This window comes from Mus pahari, chromosome 2 (assembly GCF_900095145.1).
Source record: "Mus pahari chromosome 2, PAHARI_EIJ_v1.1, whole genome shotgun sequence".
NCBI classification, from domain to species: Eukaryota; Metazoa; Chordata; class Mammalia; order Rodentia; family Muridae; genus Mus; species Mus pahari.
The window spans coordinates 104,645,415-104,667,363 of record NC_034591.1 but is presented as its reverse complement, the minus strand read 5'-3'; the positions used below and the strand labels follow the sequence as shown (position 1 = coordinate 104,667,363).

The window sequence follows — 21,949 nt, the reverse complement described above, 5'->3', positions numbered from 1 at the left end:
CTGGAACTCACTTTGTAGACCAGGCTGGCCTCGAACTCAGAAATCCGCCTGCCTCTGCCTCCCAAGTGCTGGGATTAAAGGTGTGTGCCACCACTGCCCGGCGTTACTGGGACTTTCTAATTTACAAAGTATAAAGGGCATTCTCTCTCCGAGGTTTTGGAATTTCTAACCTATATTCGAAATAACTTAAGCTGGATACCTAACTCAATGGTGGGCATTCAGGATATAAAATTCATTGGCTTACTCTGAAAGCTTTTCTCTTAGAGAAAATTAATGCTACAATTTAAAAAATCATAACTAATGTGTCAGGCCCTCTATTAGGTCACATCGTATCTCATTTACTTCTGGTGACTCTGAGTTCTTACAGAGTCATACAAGACATGACTTTTTGCAGACATACAAGACTTTCTGAGAGTTGTAGTGAAACAGTGAGCTCCTCAGCCTGGTGCACACTGGGGCTGGCGTTCTCAGTGGGCCCTGTGCTCCTCAGCCTGGTGCACTCTGGGGCTGGCGTTCTCAGCCACCGTGCTGCGGAATGCTGTTTGGGATATATGAGTGTTTCCCAGCGGACATTTCTGTAGATGTGATTTTGTCTTGCAGGTGTCCATCTCTGTCACTCAGGCATAGTCCTTTAAGATAGGATCTCTCACTGAATCTGGAGCTTGCTGGGGTTTGGCTTCACCGACTGCATCAATCCCACGGGATCTTTCTGTCTTTGTCTTTCCTCCCACACAGTGCTGGGGTCGCAGGCCCACAACGTCCTCCCCGATTTTCTTTCTTTTCTCACTTTGGTGTTGGGTATCCAAACTCAGATTCTTAAGCTTGCTCAACAAATTATCTTACCCACTGAGCCGTCCCTCAGCCTGTGAGCCACTTGCTATTTGATCCTTTGGAGCTTTGCGGAGTATTGGCCTTTGAAGATACAGGAAGTAATTTTCTTCTTGTTCTTTGTATATGTGTGTTTGTGTATACGTTAGATAAGGATGTCATCCAGAGGAGTGGAAAAGCAGAAACCTGTGAAGATAGAACCCCAGGAAATGGGAAAAAGCATGGGAAAAAGCGGCTTAGTCCATCAGGAAATTCAAAAAGTGTGTCAGCGGAACAAGACCCTGGGAAGAAATGCAGAAAGGCCGACCAAGGAGGAGCGGGCGTTTCTTCTGAGGTGATTAAAACTGTGTTGTTTTCTTTGCCTGGTATTTGAGACAGGAATGACTGTTCCTTTCAGCCTGTTGGAGAAGATCAAGTGATAGGCATGAATCATGTGCTGGATTTATAAAAAAACCTACGCTGTCTTTTATTTTGTATTCATGTAGATTAAAAACAAGCTCAAAATTTTTTGCTTTATTGAAATATAATTTTAATATAGAGGGATAATTTGCTTTGTAGAAAATATTTCACACTAGAGAAAGGTGGAGACCTCTTAGCACTGGTTTTAATTTGGCCTCTGAAGGCCCAGTTGTGTCCTCTGTGGACTTCACAGAAGCACTGTGGGTCAGTGTGGCGAGGAGATGGATGGTGGACTGGATCTTCACAGAGCGTGGGATCACTCTATTTTGCTGTGGCTTTACGGGTATTGTAGGCCTGTCATCCCTCTTTCAGTACAATCCTCTAGAATGATATGGCTGAGTTGGCATTCCTCCATACTGGATATTAAAAAGAAATAAGGCCTGTTTATTACATGATGTTTTTGTTATTTTTTTAACTTGGAAGCTATAGCATGTTTTATTAACATAAGCCAGACTTTAAAAACAACAATAATTTTATTTATTCTTTGGGAATTTCATATTATTACCCCCTCATCTCCCATACCCACCCTCCCCATCCTTGTATCCATAGCCACCTACCTGAGTTTTCTTCTCCTCTGACCCATCACATCCATTGAGTGCAGCACACAGAGTTAGGAGTGAGGTCTTTATTGATATGCACTTGGTTTACAGGGGTCATATCATTGGAGAGCCGTCCTCACTCCCAGTCACCAGTGCAAGAGCTCCTCACTGCTGAGAGTTCGTGCCCAGCATCTCCAATCTGTGCTGGCTTCTCAGTAGCCTGAGCTTGCACAGGGCTTGGACAAAGTGATGCATTTAGCTTCATTTAGAGGTAGCCCCAGGACAGGAAGTCTGTACATTTTTCTTCTTTCCAGAGTGGTATCTTAGGTGACTCTTTACATGGACTTGTAGGCTGAGCTCTGTGGGTCTCTCAGTCTCAGGAAGCCAGGCTGGTCCTACCTTGAACAGGATCCACTGGGCCATTGAAATGTCAGCAGCTGTTCCTGAGGTCAGTCTCAGTACTGCCTTCATGTTCACATCCTCTCCTAGGGAGAGAGCAGACTCCTTAGCACCTCTCCCAGCCAGAGAAGTGCACCCAGTCTCTAAGACTCAAGGTCTTCGCTTACTGATGGGGCCAAGTGTAATAAAACAAGATGAAGTCTGGCTTATCTATATGTGCCTTTAAATCTTAATAAAATAGAACTTGTCTTATTTAAGCGTCTAGCCTTCATATACTCTATTTGAACAGTGAGCTAAAGCTTATCAATTCATTTTGCCTATTTTATAAGAAATTACTTAGTTTCAAAGAGAATACATGTTTTAATATGATTTATCATGACTAAGTTTGGTAATTGTAAGGAAGACTTTAAAAGAAGCAAGCAGATCTGAGTTGTTTAAAGTGTTTGTGAGACCTTGATGACGTCAGGGGAGTATAGCAGACGCAGGAGGGGCCTGAGGGCTCCACTTGGCTGACTGCTCTGTCTTTAAGGGGTTTACTTCTTCCTGCTCAGTAGAAAAGAGGCCTGAGACGGGGAAGGGAACTGGTGGTCATGGTGACATGATGAAGAAACGCAGACTTTGAACTACTTGGGGACAGGGAGGCATCTGACTGGAAGAGTGTCTGAGAAACAAAGCTCCCGTGCCTGAGTCTGAACACCGGGGCTAGGGGAAGGAGGAGGGGAGGCAGGCTCTGGGTGTCCAGCAGGGATCGGAGGTACCATGTTAGAGACGTTATGGTAGAGAATCAGAGGCAGGATTTCAGTTGTGACCTTTTCAGTTTCAGGGAGAGACTTCCCAGGAAGAAATACTTAGCTAGTGTTTGAACCACCAGTCTGAGGCTTGTGTATGAAATGGAATTTTCTACTTCTCTCCTGGGAATGTTAATGGATACAGGACTTTTAGGGCAACGTATCAGCATGGTGATTCCTGCCAAGAGCAGCTTGGAAACAACAAATCACCTTGCTGAACTATGTCAGAGGGAAGGTCTTTATCCCACCCCTTGCAATATATGGAAATCAGATGGGTGAGGGGCAGGAAAGTGCTTCCTAGACACGCTAATAAACTATTTTAATGGTCTTAAGAATGTATTTTGGTCTTCCTCAAAGGACCACTAGCCTCATGATCTCTGAAGTCTCAGACATACACCTTTACTTCAAAGGTGATCTTTCTACTGTTACCATGATGCCAGCCTTTAACCTGTCCATCAAATTGTAAGTAAGGAGCGGTGGTGGATGTTAGTAGATCTGATGCTCTCATTTTCCTGCTTGCTGTAGGTGCACCTTAAATTTTTCCTGTCCCCTTACCCACCAGGTCAGTGTCTTCCTCAAGCCCAGGAGCTTTGGAATTGGCTCAGATCAAATTTATGTATCAGCAAACTTAAAAATTACTGTGTGTAATGGATTTTGGGATCATTTATGAATAATTGAAGCCAAGAATGTTAAATTCTTGAATGCCAAGGATGCTATATATTAATATTGCATGGAGTTCCATAAAGAACATTATGATTTCCAACTTTTGTGTCTCTTATTTGATTTTTTTTTTTTGTTGGGGGTGGTGGTATCTTAGGTCTCTACATAATCCAGGCTTCCCTGGGACTCATTTTGTAGACCAGGATGGCCTAAACTCACAGAGATCTGCCTGCCTCTGCCTCTCAAGTGCTGGATTAAAGGTGTACATCACCATGCCAAGCTGTCTCTATTATTTGAAATCCCCTAATTTATAGTATTGGCATCTGTGGTTTTTATGTTTCTTTCTCTCTAAGAAAGTGAGCATGTTGTGCATGTTCCTTGTGAGGAACTAAAGGTTACTTTCTAATGACACAGATCTTTTGTGTGTTCCTCTAACGACACAGATTCTTTTGTATGTTCCTTGGAACTACAGAGAGTTGGACTATGAAGTCATACATTTCATTCTCTGATTCTCACTTCTAAATAGCAGAGTAATACAGGCTTATTGAATATCTTATTTAATTTAGTCATATAGTTGCATATATTATTGCAAATAGATTATCCATAAGCATATTTATTAAAGATGAAAACTTCCATTTGACTCATCCTTCAGTCCCATTGTTGTACTGACTTTTGTAGTAGTACAAATTCCTCACCTGGATTTATACAGGCAAACACATGCACATATAAAGATGCTGCATTTATTTTCAACATGGCCTTTCTCTAGAACTCAACTTGGCTCGTGCGTTGATCCTTCTGCCACAACCTCCCAAGTACTTTGATGACGGGTATGTGTGACTGCACTTGGCTATGAGATTTTTTTAAAAAATTTTTTTTGAGAGTTTCATGCTTGAATACTATATTTACATAATTTCTACTCCCTTTCCCCACTTCCATTTAAGTTTATGACCTCTTCCTCTTTAATTATTGTTAAAAGCACATGCATACTCACAACCTACATTTAGGGGTACTTATATGTACGTGTGTTTAAGCCTTCCCCCTTGGGACTGGATGACCTGTCGGAACACTCAACCCTGGAGAAAACTGACCCTTCCTCTCAGCAGCGGTTGTTGCCTGTCGCTCGTCATAGGAGTGGGTCTTGTTAATTTTTTTTTTATCCACATTGGCATATTAAATGGTCTCATTTAGGCAACCGTATTGTTGAGGTTTGGTGGGTAGTTTTCCTGTCATGTCTAGTAGACATTGTCTTGTGGTGGGTATTATGGTTTTCTCTGCCTCTTAAAGTCTTTCTGCTCCATCTTCCATGACTTCCCTGAGCCTTAGGTGTAGGAGTCGGGTCTGGGTAACCCACTGTCACTTGTTGTCTGCATTCTGATGGTGGATCTCTGTAATAGTCATTATCTGCTGCAAGATATTTGATGGGATGTGGTGGTGTGAGAGGTGACCTAAAACACTAGACACCAGCACAGAATATTGTTCTCTAGTAAAAAACAGGCTTTAGAGGGCATAGAAAGATGCCTCCATGGGTAAGAACCCTTACTCTGAAAGCACAAGAACCCAAGTTCAAATCTCCAGCACCCACAGCTTTGCTTACCTGTCACCCCAACATTGGAGGGAAGGGATGGGCTGACCCTGAAAGTTCTCTGGCCAGCAACTTAGCCAAAAGGGCAGATTTTGGATCCAGGGATATCCTATTTTGAGCTAGTGGTGTGAAGAGTAAGAGGGAAAGATGTCAGAGGTCTTGCTCTGGTCTCTGCATGTGCATACGTGGGCATGCATGCACTTCTGACCAAGCCTGCTCAGTCAGTCATCGGGTTCTCCAGCGCCAGCCAAAGGGTTCTCCAGCGCTGGAGTGAGGATTAAAAAGAAAAGGACAGTTAGACAACATTGTAGCATGACCCCAGTCAATTCTGAGACTGAAGGCAAATTTAATTTTCCCAATCTGCTTTTTATACCATTTTAATTACATGCAAGTATTAAGGGCGAGCAGTACAATAAGGAACTAGAAAGACAATGGTCAAGGAACAAGCAGGACAATAACCACAAAGCCCCATGACCACTCCAGTGGTAGCTGTTTCTAAGGATGATCAAGATAGCTGAGCCTACTTCTTTGTTCTATCCTAAAACCAGATTCTTACTGCCTTGTCCTTGGCCTATGTCAGGTCCCTGCCTGAACTTACTTCTTTGCCATGCTCCTACTTGAGCTTACTTCCTTGTCATGGCCAATGTCAGATTCCTGCCTGAAGCCCATTTCGTTGTCCTTGGCCAGTGTCAGACTCCTGCCAAGTGGCACCCCAAAAGGCTCTCTGCAACCCCTACAGACACATCAATAAAATAGAGCCGCCTTTTAAAAGTAAGCCTGTCATGCCACCATTAGTTCAACATCTCCACAATATTTTATAGAAAGGATGTATTCGAATTTATTTTTTCATTTTCCAATGTGTTTCTTTGTTCTGAAATAAATTGTATAAGATGTTAAATGGGATTGTTTCTCCCCACCCCCAATTTCTGCTGGAACCACAGTATCCAGTGTTTGGAGAATCACCCCTTTCCCATGGGCATGAGAGTTGTTCACCTCCAAGCCAGTACAAAGATTCCCGAGAAACTGGGTTCTCTAAGGCACAGGGGAGCACAGTGCTTCTGAGAATCACTTCCTTCCTTTCTAAGGATGGAGAATGACTTGCCGAATCTAAAAATGCCACAGGAACAATAACCTAACAAGTTCTGGGCTATTAGCTCAGCTACCAGACTTACTGACTTGCTCATTGCTGAACAGGAATGAAGGCAGTGGGGGACAACTGTCAAGCAGGTGGGCATTGGGGTGCTCTGGGGAAACTTGGAAATAGTTTATGGTATAGAGGGATGCAGCATAAAGATGCCACTGTCCAAGAGTGAGTTACAAGAAGTAGTCAACCGACTGTTTTCAATAGATGATCTGCTGCAGTGCAGAGCCATGGTAAGACCCACACTCCATCGAGAGTGTGGTTAGCCAGTATGAGTAGGATTTTGAAGTTACACTTTATTTTAAAAATATTGAAACATTTAAATAATTAGTTCAAAAGAAATCATGTGACTAATATGTTAAGAAATTTGAAATGTTAGCAATCTATTAGTACTAGAATCAGCTCTTGCCAGATGGCAGTCAATAGCCCCAAACCTTTACTTAGAAACGGAGGTGAACATTCATGTGTTTGGTATGTGGTCCACACATCTTTGACAAGGTTCACAAGGAGACTTGTGTTTAATGAGCAACGTTTCTACTCCACAGAAAGTGGGGTACTTAACGTGATCATTTTTTAAGACGAGGCTTACTCATTATTCGGGTGGGCAGAACAAATTAAACAACAAATTAAAAAGTGGTGATTAGAATATCTTCTTGGTTCAGAGTACCTTTTTTGTCAATTTTTTTTTTTTTTGGTTTTTTCGGAGACAGGGTTTCTCTGTATAGTCCTGGCTGTCCTGGAACTCACTCTGTAGACCAGGCTGGCCTCGAACTCAGAAATTCGCCTGCCTCTGCCTCCCAAGTGCTGGGATTAAAGACATGCGCCACCACTCCCGGCTTTTGTCAATATTTTTAATTTTTGAGAATTTGTGTGAGTGTAATACTGATCATAATTACTCTCCCTTCCAACTCCTCCAGGATACCTTGTACTCCCTCTCAAATTCATGTTCTTCTCCTTCTCTTCCCTTCTGTTATTATTTATTATAATATAACCTAGTGAATCCAGTTAGTGTTGTCTATATGCACATGGGCAAAGTGCTAACCACTCAGATGTGGGCAACCTACCAGGAGGCTCATCCCTAAAGAAAAGCAATTCCCTCAGTAAGCCATCTCCGTCCTGGGTAGGGCCTCAACTAGGGCTAGGGCCTTATAAACTGGATGGTGTCCACCCATGCAGGGATGCTGATGCGGTCAGTCTTGTGCAGATAGCCATGACGTGAGAGGTCATGAATGTGTGTTCCTGCCGTGTCCAGAAGAGCCTGTTTCACAGAAGTCCTCTCTGCCCTCACAGTCTTCTGACCCTCTCTTCTGCCTTGGGCGTAGGGATTGGATTGTAGATGTCTCACCAGAGGGTGAGATGTCAGTCACTTATTCTTCACCCTCTGCCCGGCTGTAGTTAGTTAGAAGAGAAGCCCGTTTGATGAGAAGAGCAGTAACCTGTAGGCCTAAGGATCACTATTACAAAGTAGTTGTATAGTTTATCCATTTAACAAGATGGTGGTCGGCGGCTCTCTGCTTAACTGGCTAACCTGACACTTTTATCAGATCGTGTCAGAGGAAGTCGCTTGCTTTCTGCAGCTGGTGATTGTGTTCATTCCCTCACACTGATTCTTCTGTAGACACAGCCAGTTTTGCCATTCTGCCCTGTGAAGAATATCAAGGTCGCTTTCAAGAGATTAGAAGGACAATACCATGTAAGAGCTTCTCGAGTGAGAGTCTGTGACAGTGAACTAGAATATCTTCCCATAGTGGGTGATGGTGGCGCACACCTTTAATCCTAGCACTTGAGAGGCAGAGGCAGGTGCGTGTCTGTGAGGTCCAGGCCAGCCTGGTCTACATAGTGAGTTTCAGGATAGCCAGGGCTACACAGTAAGACCCTGTCTCAGAAAATAAGAAAGAAACAAAGCCAAAACAGCAGCAAAAAGAAATACAGCATCTTCTCAAGCTTCCTTTGTCTGTTTTCTGCCTGTTTTTTACTAAATATCTGACATAGTTGTAAAGGTTCGCTATAGCTGTAAATTGATATTGTAAGAGCTACAAAATGTTAAAATGTTTCTAAACTGAAAGCAGAAAATGGTAGAATTAGTAACGTTAAAATAAGCTTAAAAGTTTTAAGCTTTTTTTTTTGTATCATGAAACTTGTATTTTTGTTCTCTTAAACTTTATGTATTTCTTTTTTTAAAAAAATTTTAGTGTTTTGGGGCAGGGTTTCTCTGTGTAACCTTGGGTGCCCTGGAACCCTCTCTGTTAGGGCACACTGACCTTGAACTCAGAGACTGCTGGGACTAAAGATGTGTGCCACCACTGCCTGACATTTGCCTTTTTTAATGATGCCCTTCTGTATTTCTTTTACAGAATATTCCAGAATCGTCATCTTCAATCATAGTAAACGACCCAGATGTGGATATTGTGAAGACAAATAAATGGAAGGACGGGATTTTAATAGAGGAACCTGGTGAGGTCTCTAAACATAAAGCTGCCACCAAACCAACCACAGATGAAGAGGGCGAGAGTGGTGCAAGTGTCCACAGCAAGTCACCTCGTGAGAAATCTCAAGGATGCAATCCTGAGTCCAGCTCTGCTCCCTCCAGTCCTGATGCTTCGCACACACACACAGCTGACTCAGTGCTGGGCTGTTCAGAAGAAAGCAAGGTCCGGAGGCCGGCCTGCATGTATGGGGCCACCTGCTACAGGTAAGGAGGACCTGCAGGCGGCACCTCAGCCCATTGCCTCTATACCTTTCCACCCTGTGTGTATTAAAAGTCTAATGAACCATTGCCTTACGGTCAGTGCTTTGTGCATTCTGCTAAGTCCTGCCAGAAGCTTTTAGGATGCAATGGGGACTTAAATGTTTTATGTGTAGACATGCTGACTAATGCAAGGGTCCAAATACTGGGGAATCCAGACTTAAATACCTGCTTACTTAGTATCTTAATTTTAAAGAGATGCTTTTGGGAATAATTATCGTACTCGTCTACTAAGGTGATTTTAGATTGTGTTTAGGCATTGTATTGTATTTAATTATTTTCTTCACAATTGTCTATAAGATAGAAATTTTTCTACTTTGAAAATTAGGAAAATGAGATTTTTATGATATTCATTGATATGATTTATGATATGCTATGACATTTCATGCATTCAAATCATAATCTTAGTTTGAGAGTGCAGCATAGTCTATAAGGTTTATGGTAGCATGTGCTAGTTGGTCTATTTCCGTTGTTTGCCATCTTGGCTGCCAAGCTGTGTCTACTGTGCACCTGCTGCTGTGTGTTGTGCAGTGTGCTCTCAGCGCTGTGCATGTGTGTGAACAGAGCTGTGCATGTGTGTTTACAGTGCTGTACACGTGTGCGCAGCATCTGTTCACCATAGATTCTGTTCATTTCTCTTTTTTATCCCCCTCTTTAAAACACATTGTCATTTTAGCATAAGAGTAGCTGCATTTTTTCACTTTCAACTATTTTGAGTTTTAGATTTATACATAACATTGTTTGTGGAATGTCCTTGTGCCTAGCATATAATGTAAAAATTTACAGCAGATTATAAACCATCTCTTACTTTGGATTTTGAAAAGTCCTGTCTTGCGTTTGTGTTAGTTGGCTAAAGTGGCCGTAAGGGAACACCATAGACTGGTGTGCCTCACTTAGAGATTGGCCTTCTCTAGTTCTGGACATTAGAAGTGCTGGGTTCCAGACCTCGCAAGCCTGGCTTCCCTTCTTGCCAACGTTGAGGGTAGCTGCTTCCTCAGTGTCTTTTCTCGACAGGGCGTCCTCTGGGGTCTCATCCTCACCTAGGAAGCTGTGGGGCACTGTGTTGGGGCCTCAGCATTGTGACCTCACTGATCCTTAATTATCTCTCTCCTAGGTACATTGGAGATTAGCTTCCAACACAGGGGGCTTGAGGGGACACAAAGTCAATGAATAGCAGGATGCAACCCTGTCATTTCCTTTTGTTAAAAGGGGTAAATGTTTTTTTCAAATAAAAATTTATTTACTTATATTTTATAATGATGTTAGTTTTAATCACTCTTAGCTTTAGGCAGTAACTAACTCCTCATAGTTTTGAAATAAAGAATGCCTGAAACTTGTTTAAATCAAAAGGATTGTAATTGTAACAAAGAGAAGTAACTTTCATTGAAATGTTTATATTTATAAACAAGGGGGGAGAATAGCATTTTGAATTTGAGATATACCCACATACCCACACACATACATATCTATAAAATCATTACCAAAATCTACCTGTTCTTTAGCCTCCGTGTTATTACTTAAACTCTCCCTTCTATCAAATGAATAGTGTCCCAAGTCTCTATATTTTCTAAATTTACATTCCTCTTTGTTTTGTGTTTTAATTTTTAAAAATTAAAATACAGATGTGTTTTATTATGTTATTTGCATATTTTTATTATAATTTATTGCAATTTATTATAATTTATCCCCTCTGGTGTCCTCTGTGCTCCTTTTTGTTTTCTGAGACAAGGTCTTCCTATATATGGTATAGGTCTGGCTGTCCTGGAATGTGCTGTGTAGGCCAGGCTGGCCTCGAACTCACAGAAATCCTCCTGCCTCTGACTCCGAGTCCTGGGCTTAAAGGCATGCACCACTATGCCCAGTTCTCTGTGCAACTCTTACCCTTTCCCTAATTTGCTGGTTCCATCCCTTCTCAAATAACCCCTTCCTGCTCCCATCCCACGGCTCTTACCTCACCCTCACTCTTTCACGTCTCCCTGAAGATCTGCCTCCTTCTTCAGCCTCTTTGTAGTCTAATGGCCAGTAACTCCCATCCTCCCTTCCTCTGCCCCAGTACAGGTTCTATATCTGAGAAAAAGTGTAGTATTTGTCTATCTCTGTCTAACTCATTCCACATAACACGATGGTTTGCAGTTCCCTCCACTTCTCTGCAAATGTTATGATATTTACAATGTGATTCTCGTAAGTATGCAGTAGAGTTCCCTAGAGACCACAGAACATTATTGTTAGTGATCAAATGCAGAAACGAGGAGGAAAAGCCAACTGCTTTTTCTTAAGCATGCATTACATCTTCATGAATTTTATATTGGCACTAAAGAATATATAAGGGCCAGTAGGATGACTCAATGGCTATGCTAGATAATTCTTCTTTTTGTTGTCATCATCATCATCATGATTTTTGTCAACTGGACACAAGCTAGACTCATTTGAGAGGAGGGAGCCTCAATTGAGAAATAATGCTTCCATGAAGTTGGGCTGTGGGTGAGACTGTGGGACATTTTCTTGATTGATTGATGTGTGGTGGCTCAGCACCTTGTGGGCAGTGTCAGCCCTGGGCAGGTGATCTTGAGTTATATAAAAAAGCAGGCTGAGCAAGCCTTGAAGGCTGAGTAAGCCATAAGCAACATTTCTGCCCTGATTCCTTCCAGGATGAAGTGTGACCTTCTTAGGTTGTAAGTGGATGTAAACCCATTTATCCTCAGGTTAATGTTTGGTCATGATGTCTTGTCACAGCAATAGAAAGCAAACCAAGACAGTGGGTTAAGGCACTTGCCACCAAGCCTTATGACCTGGGTTGGGTCCCTAAAATACACGTAGTTCAGGGAAAGAGTGAACACCCCCTCCCCCATATAGATAAATAAATAAATGCAAAGAAGACTTTTAAAAGACATTAAGATGTTATTTATAATATGTGAAAAGACATTTTCACTGTTAAATAAATAAGTGTACTTTTCTTATTTCTCATTTTTGCACAATCTTTAAAGGCTATAGATGCTTATGCTTGTATTCCTACATGAACAATATAATGCTTACAATCGACCTTTTATACATGTCACTGATCATGTGACACTGAGTGTCCTGTGCTGACTCATTGTCCCTGCTCGAGAGGGGAAGGCACCTGGGAAAATGATGCCCATAATGAAATGGACCAAAGTCTCATACAGTAGGCAACTTTATTCAGAACCCCAGACAATGTATACTGTGGGGTTAAGAAAGGTCATGGGAGTTAAGTTCTCGAGAGTTCAGTCTGAACACAATTACAAGAACTGGCTGCACATGGAGAAAACGTGTTTTCCATAGAGGGGTAGAAAGGATATTCTAAACATTTCATTGACTGGCAGCCGCAAGCAATAATGAGTGATTGGAAGGAAGCTCATTCTTATCTGCTGCACCCAGGCGGAGCACAGAAGCACCTTCAAATCAGTTCTGTGTTTTGAATAAACTGAAACTACAAGACTGTGTTTCCTTGGAGTGTTTGTTCTCGCAAGCATCTAGAATTCTCTTCACACGACTGCATTCCTGGACCATTTTCCAACAACCAGATGTCAAGTTGGTGGACAACATGGCATGGGGATGTCACCTGTGTTTGTGTCATCAACATGGGCTTTTGGTTTCTTTCTGGAATAACCAGATACTGGTTGGCTTCACTCTACAGCCATTACAAGCCCATAGCTTCCCGTTGTTTCTCCTCTGACAGTAAGTTTACCGTCCTCACAGGAAGAACCCCCTCCACTTTCAACACTTCAGCCACCCTGGCGAGAGTGGGTATGGAGAGGTACACGGCACAGATGAAGGTGTGACTGGTGACAGGCCCGAGTGTCCCTATGGGGCGTCTTGTTACAGGTAAGGAAGCTGCACCATCTGGCTGCCCTTCTCCCCAAACGCTTCTTAGCCAGCTCAGACGACCCAACTGGAGACCCCATCTCGAGCCTGCAGCATAGTTTTCATTAAGTTTATGTAGAACACAGAGTTTCTCTCATGTAACCCTAAATTGTTATTAATCTTATAGGTAACTGAAGGTTTTCTGTCTTTCTGTCTAAAATGCAATCAGGTTAACTTATAAGACATCATCATAGATGCTCTATGAAGACTCTGGGGTGTGATGTAAGCCTATTGGGGATTTAATCTCTGTTTCTGCCTCCTCAACTTCTACTAATCCTCTCCTCTTGCCAACACCCAGAACTCAGGCACAGCTGAAGAACTCAGGAGCACGGCCACCTCCTCCTCAGGCTGTCACCTCCTCCTCAGGCTGAGTAGACCTCTCCACACCACAGTCTTTTTTTACCAGGATGTCTCCCCACCCAGGCAGCAAGCATGGTTACATTGACAGAAAGGATTCTTGGTATTTTGAAACCTTGTTTATTAGGTGAATGAACTTGAACTTAACCGAAGTACAAAATAAGGTAATCCCAAACCTAAGGAACTCTAATGCAGACAGCGATTTTGTTTTTTAGGTAATCTTGAGTACAGATTACAGACTGAATCTGCTGGCCATCATTTGATGCAAATAGCCTGTTTTTACTGAGCAGAGCAGGGGCACTTAAGCATGGAGTCTGCAAACGCTCCAAGCTGGTTTCTCTGGTGGTTTGATTGTGTATAATGGTGTTTTTCGATGGGCAGTGGTGGTGCACGCCTTTAATCCCAGCACTTGGGAGGCAGAGGCCAGCACTTCTGAGCTCGAGGCCAGCCTGGTCTGCAGAGTGAGTTCCAGCACAGCCAGGGCTGCACAGAGAAACCCTGTCTCAAAAAAAAAAAAAAAAAAAAAAAAAAAAAAAAAAAAAAAAAAAAAAAAAAAAAAAAAAAAAAAAAAAAAAAAAAAAAACAAAAAAAAAACAAAACCAAAAACAAAAAACAAAAGAGAGTTTTTCAGATTTTCCACATCCTTACTGATTTTATTCTGTTGTTTTTGTTACTAGAAAACAAATTTTGAATCTCTTAATTTGTATGTTTGTCTTTTTTACTTAATCCTGTCAGCTTTTTCTAGTCTCAAAAACTTAAGAAATTCACTGAAAAAGCTGTAAAAATGGAAATTGAAACCAGAGCCTCTTCCATATTGGTGATATTAGGCACTTTTCAAAGCTCCTGTGGGTGGGGTTATTTCCCCAACTTCATGTTTTGTGAGTTCATTTTTGGTGTGTAGAAAAGCTGCTATTTTGATGTTGATTTTATGGCCTGCTGCTTTGCTGAAGCTTTCCATTGTAAGTCTCCTGGTGGAGTTGTAGGGTCTCTAAAAGAGAGGACCGCATCACTGACACAGAGAGGTAATTTAAAAAGAGGACCACATCACTGACACAGAGGGGTAATTTAAAGAGAGGACCATGTCACTTACACAGAGGAATAGTTTGATTTCTTCCTCCCCCATTTGTATGCCTCTTATTTCTTTCTCTTGCCTTATTATTCTAAGATTTCATACACAGTGAATAAGAGTTGGGAGTGAACAGCCTTTCTTGTGTCTGACTTTAGTTTTTCCTCAGTCAGCATGATGTTATCTTTGGGTCACAGTGGACTCAATACTGCGTGGATTTCATTTAAGCAGACATGGGTCTCGGAGCCTGCACAGCATGCAAGTGCTGGGCTCCAGGTGCTGGGGAAGCTGTCTTCCTGGCACTGGATCATGCCCCAGAGATTGGGGGGTGTGGGTGGGCCACTGAAAGTTTTGGAAGTCATGGGTTCCCGTGCTGTCCTGTGCCCAGGAATCCATGGAAGAATCAGTGCTGAGCCACTGGGTGTTGGCCTACAGCATTGGCCAAGCTACCAGGGAAGGAGCATGAGTTTAGACTGTAGAGAGCCCTGTAATGATAACCAGGTCTCGGAGGAAATGGAAGCTCCTTTCCATCAGAGGCATCAAGTAGAGAGGCCCTCTGAGTTCTGGGGAGTGGGGGGTGGTGGTGGAAGGAAGAGAGTAGATGCAGGAGTGACCATGGAGCTGCAGTGCAGTTCACTGCATCCTGTCTCATGACACTGCATCTTCATCTTCCCTTTGAAAGTTAGTCCCCTCCATCTCAGCCTGCCATCCTTTAGCTGCCTGTCATAGGATTTTACTGCTTTGAACAGACACCATGGCCAAGACAACTCTTACAAAGGACAACATTTAGTTGAGGCTGGCTTACAGGTTCAGAGGTTCAGTCCATTATCAAGATGGGAACATGGCAGCATCCAGGCAGACATGGTCTTGGAGAAGGACCTGAGAGTTCTACATCTTGTTCTGAAGGCAAGCAGGAAGGAGCGAGATTGGCATCCTCAGGCAGCTAGGAGGAAGCTCTCAAAACCTACACCCACAGTGACATACTTCCTCCAAGAAGGCCACACCTACTCCAACATGGCCGCACCTCCAAGTAGTGGTACTCCCTGGACCAAGAATATTTAAACCAGCATATTCCACTCCCTGGCCCCCATAGGCTTGTTCAAACATAAGTCTATGGGGGCTGTACCTAAACATAGCATAATGCAAAATATATTTAATCCAACTTCCAAAGTCCCCATAGTCTATAGCCATCTCAAAGTTCAAACTATTTTCTGAGATTCACTGAATCACTTGACTGCGATTCCCTATAAAGTCAAAGATCAAAAAGCAGATCATATACCTTAAATATCACAGGATATACATTACCATTATAAAATGTCATAGTGAATAAATACTGTGACAAACAAGACCAAAAATCAGCTGGGCAAACTCCAAACTCTGCATCTCTGTTTCTGATGTCAAAGCTTTCAGACCCCACACTCAACAGTGACACAGTTCCTCCAACAAGGCCATACCTTCAAGTAGTGCCACTTGTTGGGCCAAGCACATTCAAACCACCACACTGCCCTTGGGTCAGTTCTTTTTCTTGCTTTTAAAGCTTTTAGTTACTTGAAATTTCTAAACCAGACTTTGAGGGACACGCCAGTAATAAACAACTAAGATCATGTTTAACTTTTTAATAATCGTATTATTAAAGGGAAAATGCAAAAAAAAAGAAGAATAAAAACATATTCATAGGGAAAGACCACTTTAATTTTCAAGTAGACCATGTAGAACATAATACTTACCACCTGAGTCGTAGTTCAGTGGTTAGGGTACTTGTCTGGCATGCTCACATACCTGGGTTTGAGCCACAGCGCTTCTAAAGAGAGGGAGGGAGGGAGGGGAGGGGAGAGGGGAGAAGATGAACATTTGTCAGTGCCTATTCGTTCATTTCTGTAGGTTTGAAAATTTTAAAATAATAACTAACTGAAGTCCTCAGGTGCCCATCAGTGGTTCCTAGAGTGAAGCTGGGTCTCAGGTTTACATGCTCTGCTGCGAGGCTCCTTCCCCTGTGCCTGCCCACACTGACTGAGTTTACAAGTCTGTGACTTGCACCAGCGTGTTCAGCAGGGAAGGCATTGCTGAAGCTTTTCCGTTTGCAGCTCCCTGAAGCACATGTCAGCTGTTCGTTTTTCTTCAAGCTTAGAGTTTCCCTTCAAGCAGGAGGTCAGACCCGGGTTAATTACGGCACACACGGTCCTGCGCAGACGCGCTCGTCTGCACACCTGTTGAGTTATGACCTAATTAGCTGTACACTTGCACTCCTGAACTGCCCGCTGCCCACCCACAGGAAAAGATAGGAAGACAGAGAAGCCGTGAAAAAGCGCCAGATACCTGGCACAGGGCTGGCCTGCCCCAGGCAGTCTGACTGACTCGGGACCTGCTGAGGACAGAGCCTCCTACCCACCAAGCTGCAGCTTCAGCGGCACGTGGGCTCTGTGGGTACTCTTCCTCAGGCTGGGAGACTGAAGCTTAGCTTGTGGGACGCCCTGCCCCTGCGTTAGTCTTTACCCTCTTCCGTAGTAAGGTTCCCACCGTAGAATCTTTATTTTCCTGGAGAGTCTGTAGAGGATGTTTGACGGTGGGAGTTTTTAAAATCAAATTTAAGTTGCCCTTGAGTGAGCAGGGAGATCTAACGTGTGCCTTTTTTTTTTTTTTTAAACTGTGTGTTGTTCAATATGCTAGTCAAATTTCCTATAATTTAACTAAATCAACCAAAATCAAATACATTCAAACTCCGGTTTCTCAGTTCCAGCGTCCACATGCGGTTGCCGTTTAATGTGCTGGATAGCACACAGAGAGATTGTTACAGAGATTTTCGGGATTTCAGTTACTGTGACTCTTAAAATTAGCATTAAATTCTGTCAAGAAAATAGGTCTGTCATTACAACTTACATGCAACGACATTGTATTTTTCTAAATCTCATTACTGAAAGTTATGTTTTTATAATAACTTCCTATTGCCTGGAATAAAGAAAATTCCTGGAACAAATACAAAGGGTTAGGTCATGCTAAAACTCAGGAAACAATTATTTCTAAACCAGACGGTTCCACAGAATTAGAGATTATTTGCTTTACTTAGTAGTGTCAGAGGCACAGAAAAGAAAAAAACCATAATTCTTTAGAAATATAATTTTATTATGGAACATTTTAACAAAGTATACATGGTCTTAGCTGATAAAAAAAAGAAAAGGTACTTTTATACTGGTGCTGTAATTTATAAATGGAAGCTTTAATCATCTGATAATTATGAAGCTCTTAAATACAGTTCATTAATTTGTCCTCTCCCTATACTGTCATTTCTTGAGTTCAAAAGCACTAACCCTGGCGTGGGATGCACACTCAGTAAATACTGTAATGAGAAGGCAAATACTACGGGGCAGAATAGTCATGTCTGCAATCCCAGCAGCCAAAGAACAGGAGGGCTGGGAGTCCAGGGAAACCTGGGATATGTAGCAAGAGCCATTAGAGATGATGGTGGTGGTGGTGGTGGTGGTAGAGAAAGAAAGGAAAGAAGGGAAGGAGGGGTGGGGAACAGAGGGACAGATCCTTTCGTGGGATGCTTCTTGGGCCTGACTTTATTTGCAGCTTACTGAGCACACTGCTTACCGTCATAGCTCTCTCCAGTCCTTGGAGAACTCTAGCCTATTTTTGCTTCCTTTTCTTTTTCAGGAAGAACCCCCAGCACAGGATGGAATATCGGCACAGTGCACTTCCAGGTAAGCTCTGCAGCCAACCCAAAAGAAACCACTGAGTGATTCTCCCATTGAACCGGGTATTTCACAAATAGTGTTGCTTTTGCGAGTTATTGTTGCTGATTTAAATTATTTCTCCTAGATTATTTTTAATGAGTTTTTAGTTGATTCTTTTTCTAAAAGATTTATGTATTTATTTATTTTATGTGAGTACACTGTTGCTCTCTCAGACACACCAGAAGAGGTCATCAGATCCCATTACAGATGGTTGTGAGCCACCATGTGGTTGCTGGGAATTGAACTCAGGACCTCTGGAAGAGCAGTCAGTGTGCCTAACCACTGAGCCATTTCTTTAGCCCTCACCACCCCCCCTTAAAAAAAAAAACCAAAACAAAACACAATGAACTTTCAGAAGCTGACTTTGATAGCTCATACCTGGAATCCTAACACTTGGGAGACTAGGGCGGGAGATTGCCTTAAGTCTGAGAGCAGCCTGGGCAACACACCAATTTCCTGTTGCAAGTGAATGAAGGAATTATAAACTTTATATAACAAATGCTTTCCCCAATCATAGCCTGGTAGCATGTGCTTTTCCTTTGTCTGCTTGGCATCTCTTATTTTCAAGGACCCGAGAACAAAGCATCAGGCGGTTTTCTAAATGAAGAATATATTTTAGAACAGTGAACTTAAATTTTTTTTATTTTTGAGATTTTAATATAATTACAGCATTCAACACTGAACATGTAAAGAAAATCTCTCTTGTACCATGAAGCCATGCTTTCTTATTATCAACAAAAAGCATATACATTTAGAGCACGTTTCACCAGTCACTATTTGTCTTCAAAGATAGCAAATAGAAAAGTCCTTAATAATTCATAAGCTTCATCTAGTTATTGTATTTATTCTACCTTCTTATTGTTGCTATTAATCTGTTTCTGTATCCAATTACAAATAAAGCTTTATCCTAGGGAAGAGAGAGAGAGAGAGAGAGAGAGAGAGAGAGAGAGAGAGAGAGAGAGAGAGGAGAGAATATGTGTGAATGAATGTGTGAGTTTATATGTGCATGTGTGTATGTGTATGAGTGTGTGAATGTGAATATGTGTGAATGTGCATGTATGAGTATGTGTGAGTGCATGTGTGTGTACGTATGAATGTGAATGTGTGGGTATGCATATTTGAGAGAGAGAGAGAGAGAGAGAGAGAGAGAGAGAGAGAGAGTGTGTGTGTGTGTGTGTGTGTGAATGTGAGTGCCAACTGGCTCCAGGTTCCCAGTGGATATCCTGGAAGACAGCTGTAGGAGAGAGCAAGTCTGTGGACTTGGGAATTGCTATGTGCTAATGTAATCAGAACATCTTTGCCTTCTCTAAACGGGTTTGAATACTGTAAATATTAGATTAAGTGTTACAGTCTCATATTTCCTAATTCAGAGATGTCTAAGACATAATTCTAATAGTTATTTTTTTCCCAAATGTTTAAAGTTCATCATTATCCAGTCCCTAATCTCATATGTACGTAGATTAATTTCTTCAGTGTAGTGTAGCATCATCATTAAAGCAACCACACTAGACCCTGGACATTTAAATTCTCATTTAGCCCTCCCAAAACACTGAGTTTTCCTACTTGTTGCAGCTAAGGGTCGCAGAGCTCATGCATTGTTCTGCTGCCCTGTGCCACATGTCTTCTGTGTCAGCTGACATGAGGTCTTACCAGCTTTCCACACATGTCAGACTGTTGGAGCTTTGACACAGATTGGGGATGCAAGAGAAAGAAGTGCCAGGAAAGTTTTGTCATGTACTTCGTCAGCCATCTGATCTCACATCTGACTTTTGGAGTGGTTCTTCCAAGCCTCCTCCTGTGTGGTAACATCCCAGTAGGCAGCTGAGGCTGTTATAAGAACTCAGCGATTACTAAGAATTACTTTAAATGTTCATAAACTTAGATAGTGGGGTGCACATGTTGAAATGCCCCCCATCCCCTAAGAAACTGAACCCTAAGAGATCTAGAAAGAAAGCAGTTAAAAAGAACAATAAGGCTTTTTTGAGATTCAAGCTGCTGCTTAGATGGGAAGAGCCGAAAGAGCATAGGAACACAGCCTGATGCAGTGGGAGCACAGACTGCCAGGATCCTGATGTTGTGGGAGCACAGACTGCCAGGATCCTGATGTTGTGGGAGCACAGGCTGTCGAAACCTGATGCAGTGGGAGCATGGGCTGTCAGAGCCTGATGCAGTAGATGTACAGACTGTCAGGAGCCTGATGCAGTGGGAGCATGGGCTGTCAGGATCTTGATGCAGTGGGAGCATGGGCTGTCAGAGCCTGATGCAGTGGGAGCACAGTCTATCAGGAACCTGATGCAGTGGGAGCACAGTCTGTCAGGACCTGATGCACTGGGAGCACGGGCCGTCAGAGTCTTATGCAGTGGGAACACGGGCCATCAAGCCTGATGCAATATAAATTTACAAGCTACTTTTCCAAATGTGGAAACCTACTACCAGCTTGATACATCAAAACAAAACAAAACACCAAGCTAGTCTTTTATTTTAAAGTTAGACATTAAAAATATTAGTATATTGTATAGTAAATTTTCCTTCTCTAGAAATATTGTACCAAGTAATATTTATGGGAAATAAAAAGGAAAATAAAAGCTGGAGAATTAAGCTATTAACCTGCTGAGAAGGATGTTTAGCAGCTATTTGGGAAGATTCTCCTGGAAACCACCCAGGGTTTTTTGCTAGGCGAGAGCTCTGCTGCTGAGCTGTGTCCCCAGCCCTAGAACTGTCATCCTCACATGACAGCTTCCTCTGCAGAATAGAGAAGGCCAACATGGCCACTTCTCATCCTGTCTGATGAGTAGGAGGCGGGGTCAAATGCGCGGCTTACTACCTTTCTGAAAGGCATTTTCACCACTCTGTCAGGTAAGTGCTTTCCACCGGCCTGTAAAGACAAATGACAGCGAGTTCTCCTGTGCTGCCCTCACGCGGTCAGGCCATTTTTACGGCTCGCCTTGTTACACTAATTGGTAGAGGTGTTGAAGAAGACTATTTTGGCTTTAAAGTGAACATTTTAGCATTACAGCTGATTTTTAAATTGACTTCCATTAGATAAGGTAACCTTCGGTCCTGGTTAGGTTAATTGTGAGCTTGACGCAAACTAGAGTCTGCAGGGAAGAGAAACCACAATTGAGAAATTACCTGAATCAGGCTGTCCTGCAGACATGTCTGTGGTCATTTCCTTGACTGCTGGTTGATGTGACAGGGTCTAGCCCACTGTGTGCAATCTCACTGTGTGCAATCCCACTGTGTGCAATCCCACTGTGTGCGATAGCATCCCTAGCCATGTGGGTCTGGGCTGTGTAACAAAGCTAGCTGTGTGTAAACCAGAAAGCCAGCCAGGAAACAGCTTTCCTCCTGCATTCCTGCGCGCGCGTACACACACACACACACACACACACACAGAGAGAGAGAGAGAGAGAGAGAGAGAGAGAGAGAGAGAGAGACACACGATAAATAACATTTAGAGCTGTGTTAACACACCTCTAGCCAGGTCTGTGGCCTAAGCACTCTGGAGACTGAAGCAGAAGAATCACAATTTTGAGGCCATCCTGGGCTACTCAGCAAAACTCTGTCTCCAAAGTGGGGAATGAAGTATCCATGGGCAGTGTTAACAGACAAGGCCTAAACTTCAGCAGTCATCTCTCTAGAGTTGTTTCTTCATTTAGAAATCTGTAAAGCAGCCGGGCGTGGTGGTGCACGCCTTTAATCCCAGCACTTGGGAGGCAGAGGCAGGCGGATTTCTGAGTTCGAGGCCAGCCTGGTCTACAAAGTGAG

At 42.7% G+C, this 21,949-nt stretch overlaps 1 protein-coding gene across 2 annotated transcripts in view; it reads left to right on the top strand.

The window, feature by feature from the left end:
• Aplf (aprataxin and PNKP like factor) overlaps positions 1-21,949 on the top strand; it is a 42,458-nt gene that overhangs the window by 16,432 nt on the left and 4,077 nt on the right. For both annotated transcript variants that reach the window (XM_021191235.2, XM_029535704.1), the window contains exons 6-9: positions 978-1,162; positions 8,751-9,088; positions 12,860-12,985; positions 18,102-18,148. In XM_021191235.2, coding sequence (XP_021046894.1) covers positions 978-1,162; positions 8,751-9,088; positions 12,860-12,985; positions 18,102-18,148 — 696 coding nt within the window. The remainder of the gene's footprint in view (positions 1-977; positions 1,163-8,750; positions 9,089-12,859; positions 12,986-18,101; positions 18,149-21,949) is intronic.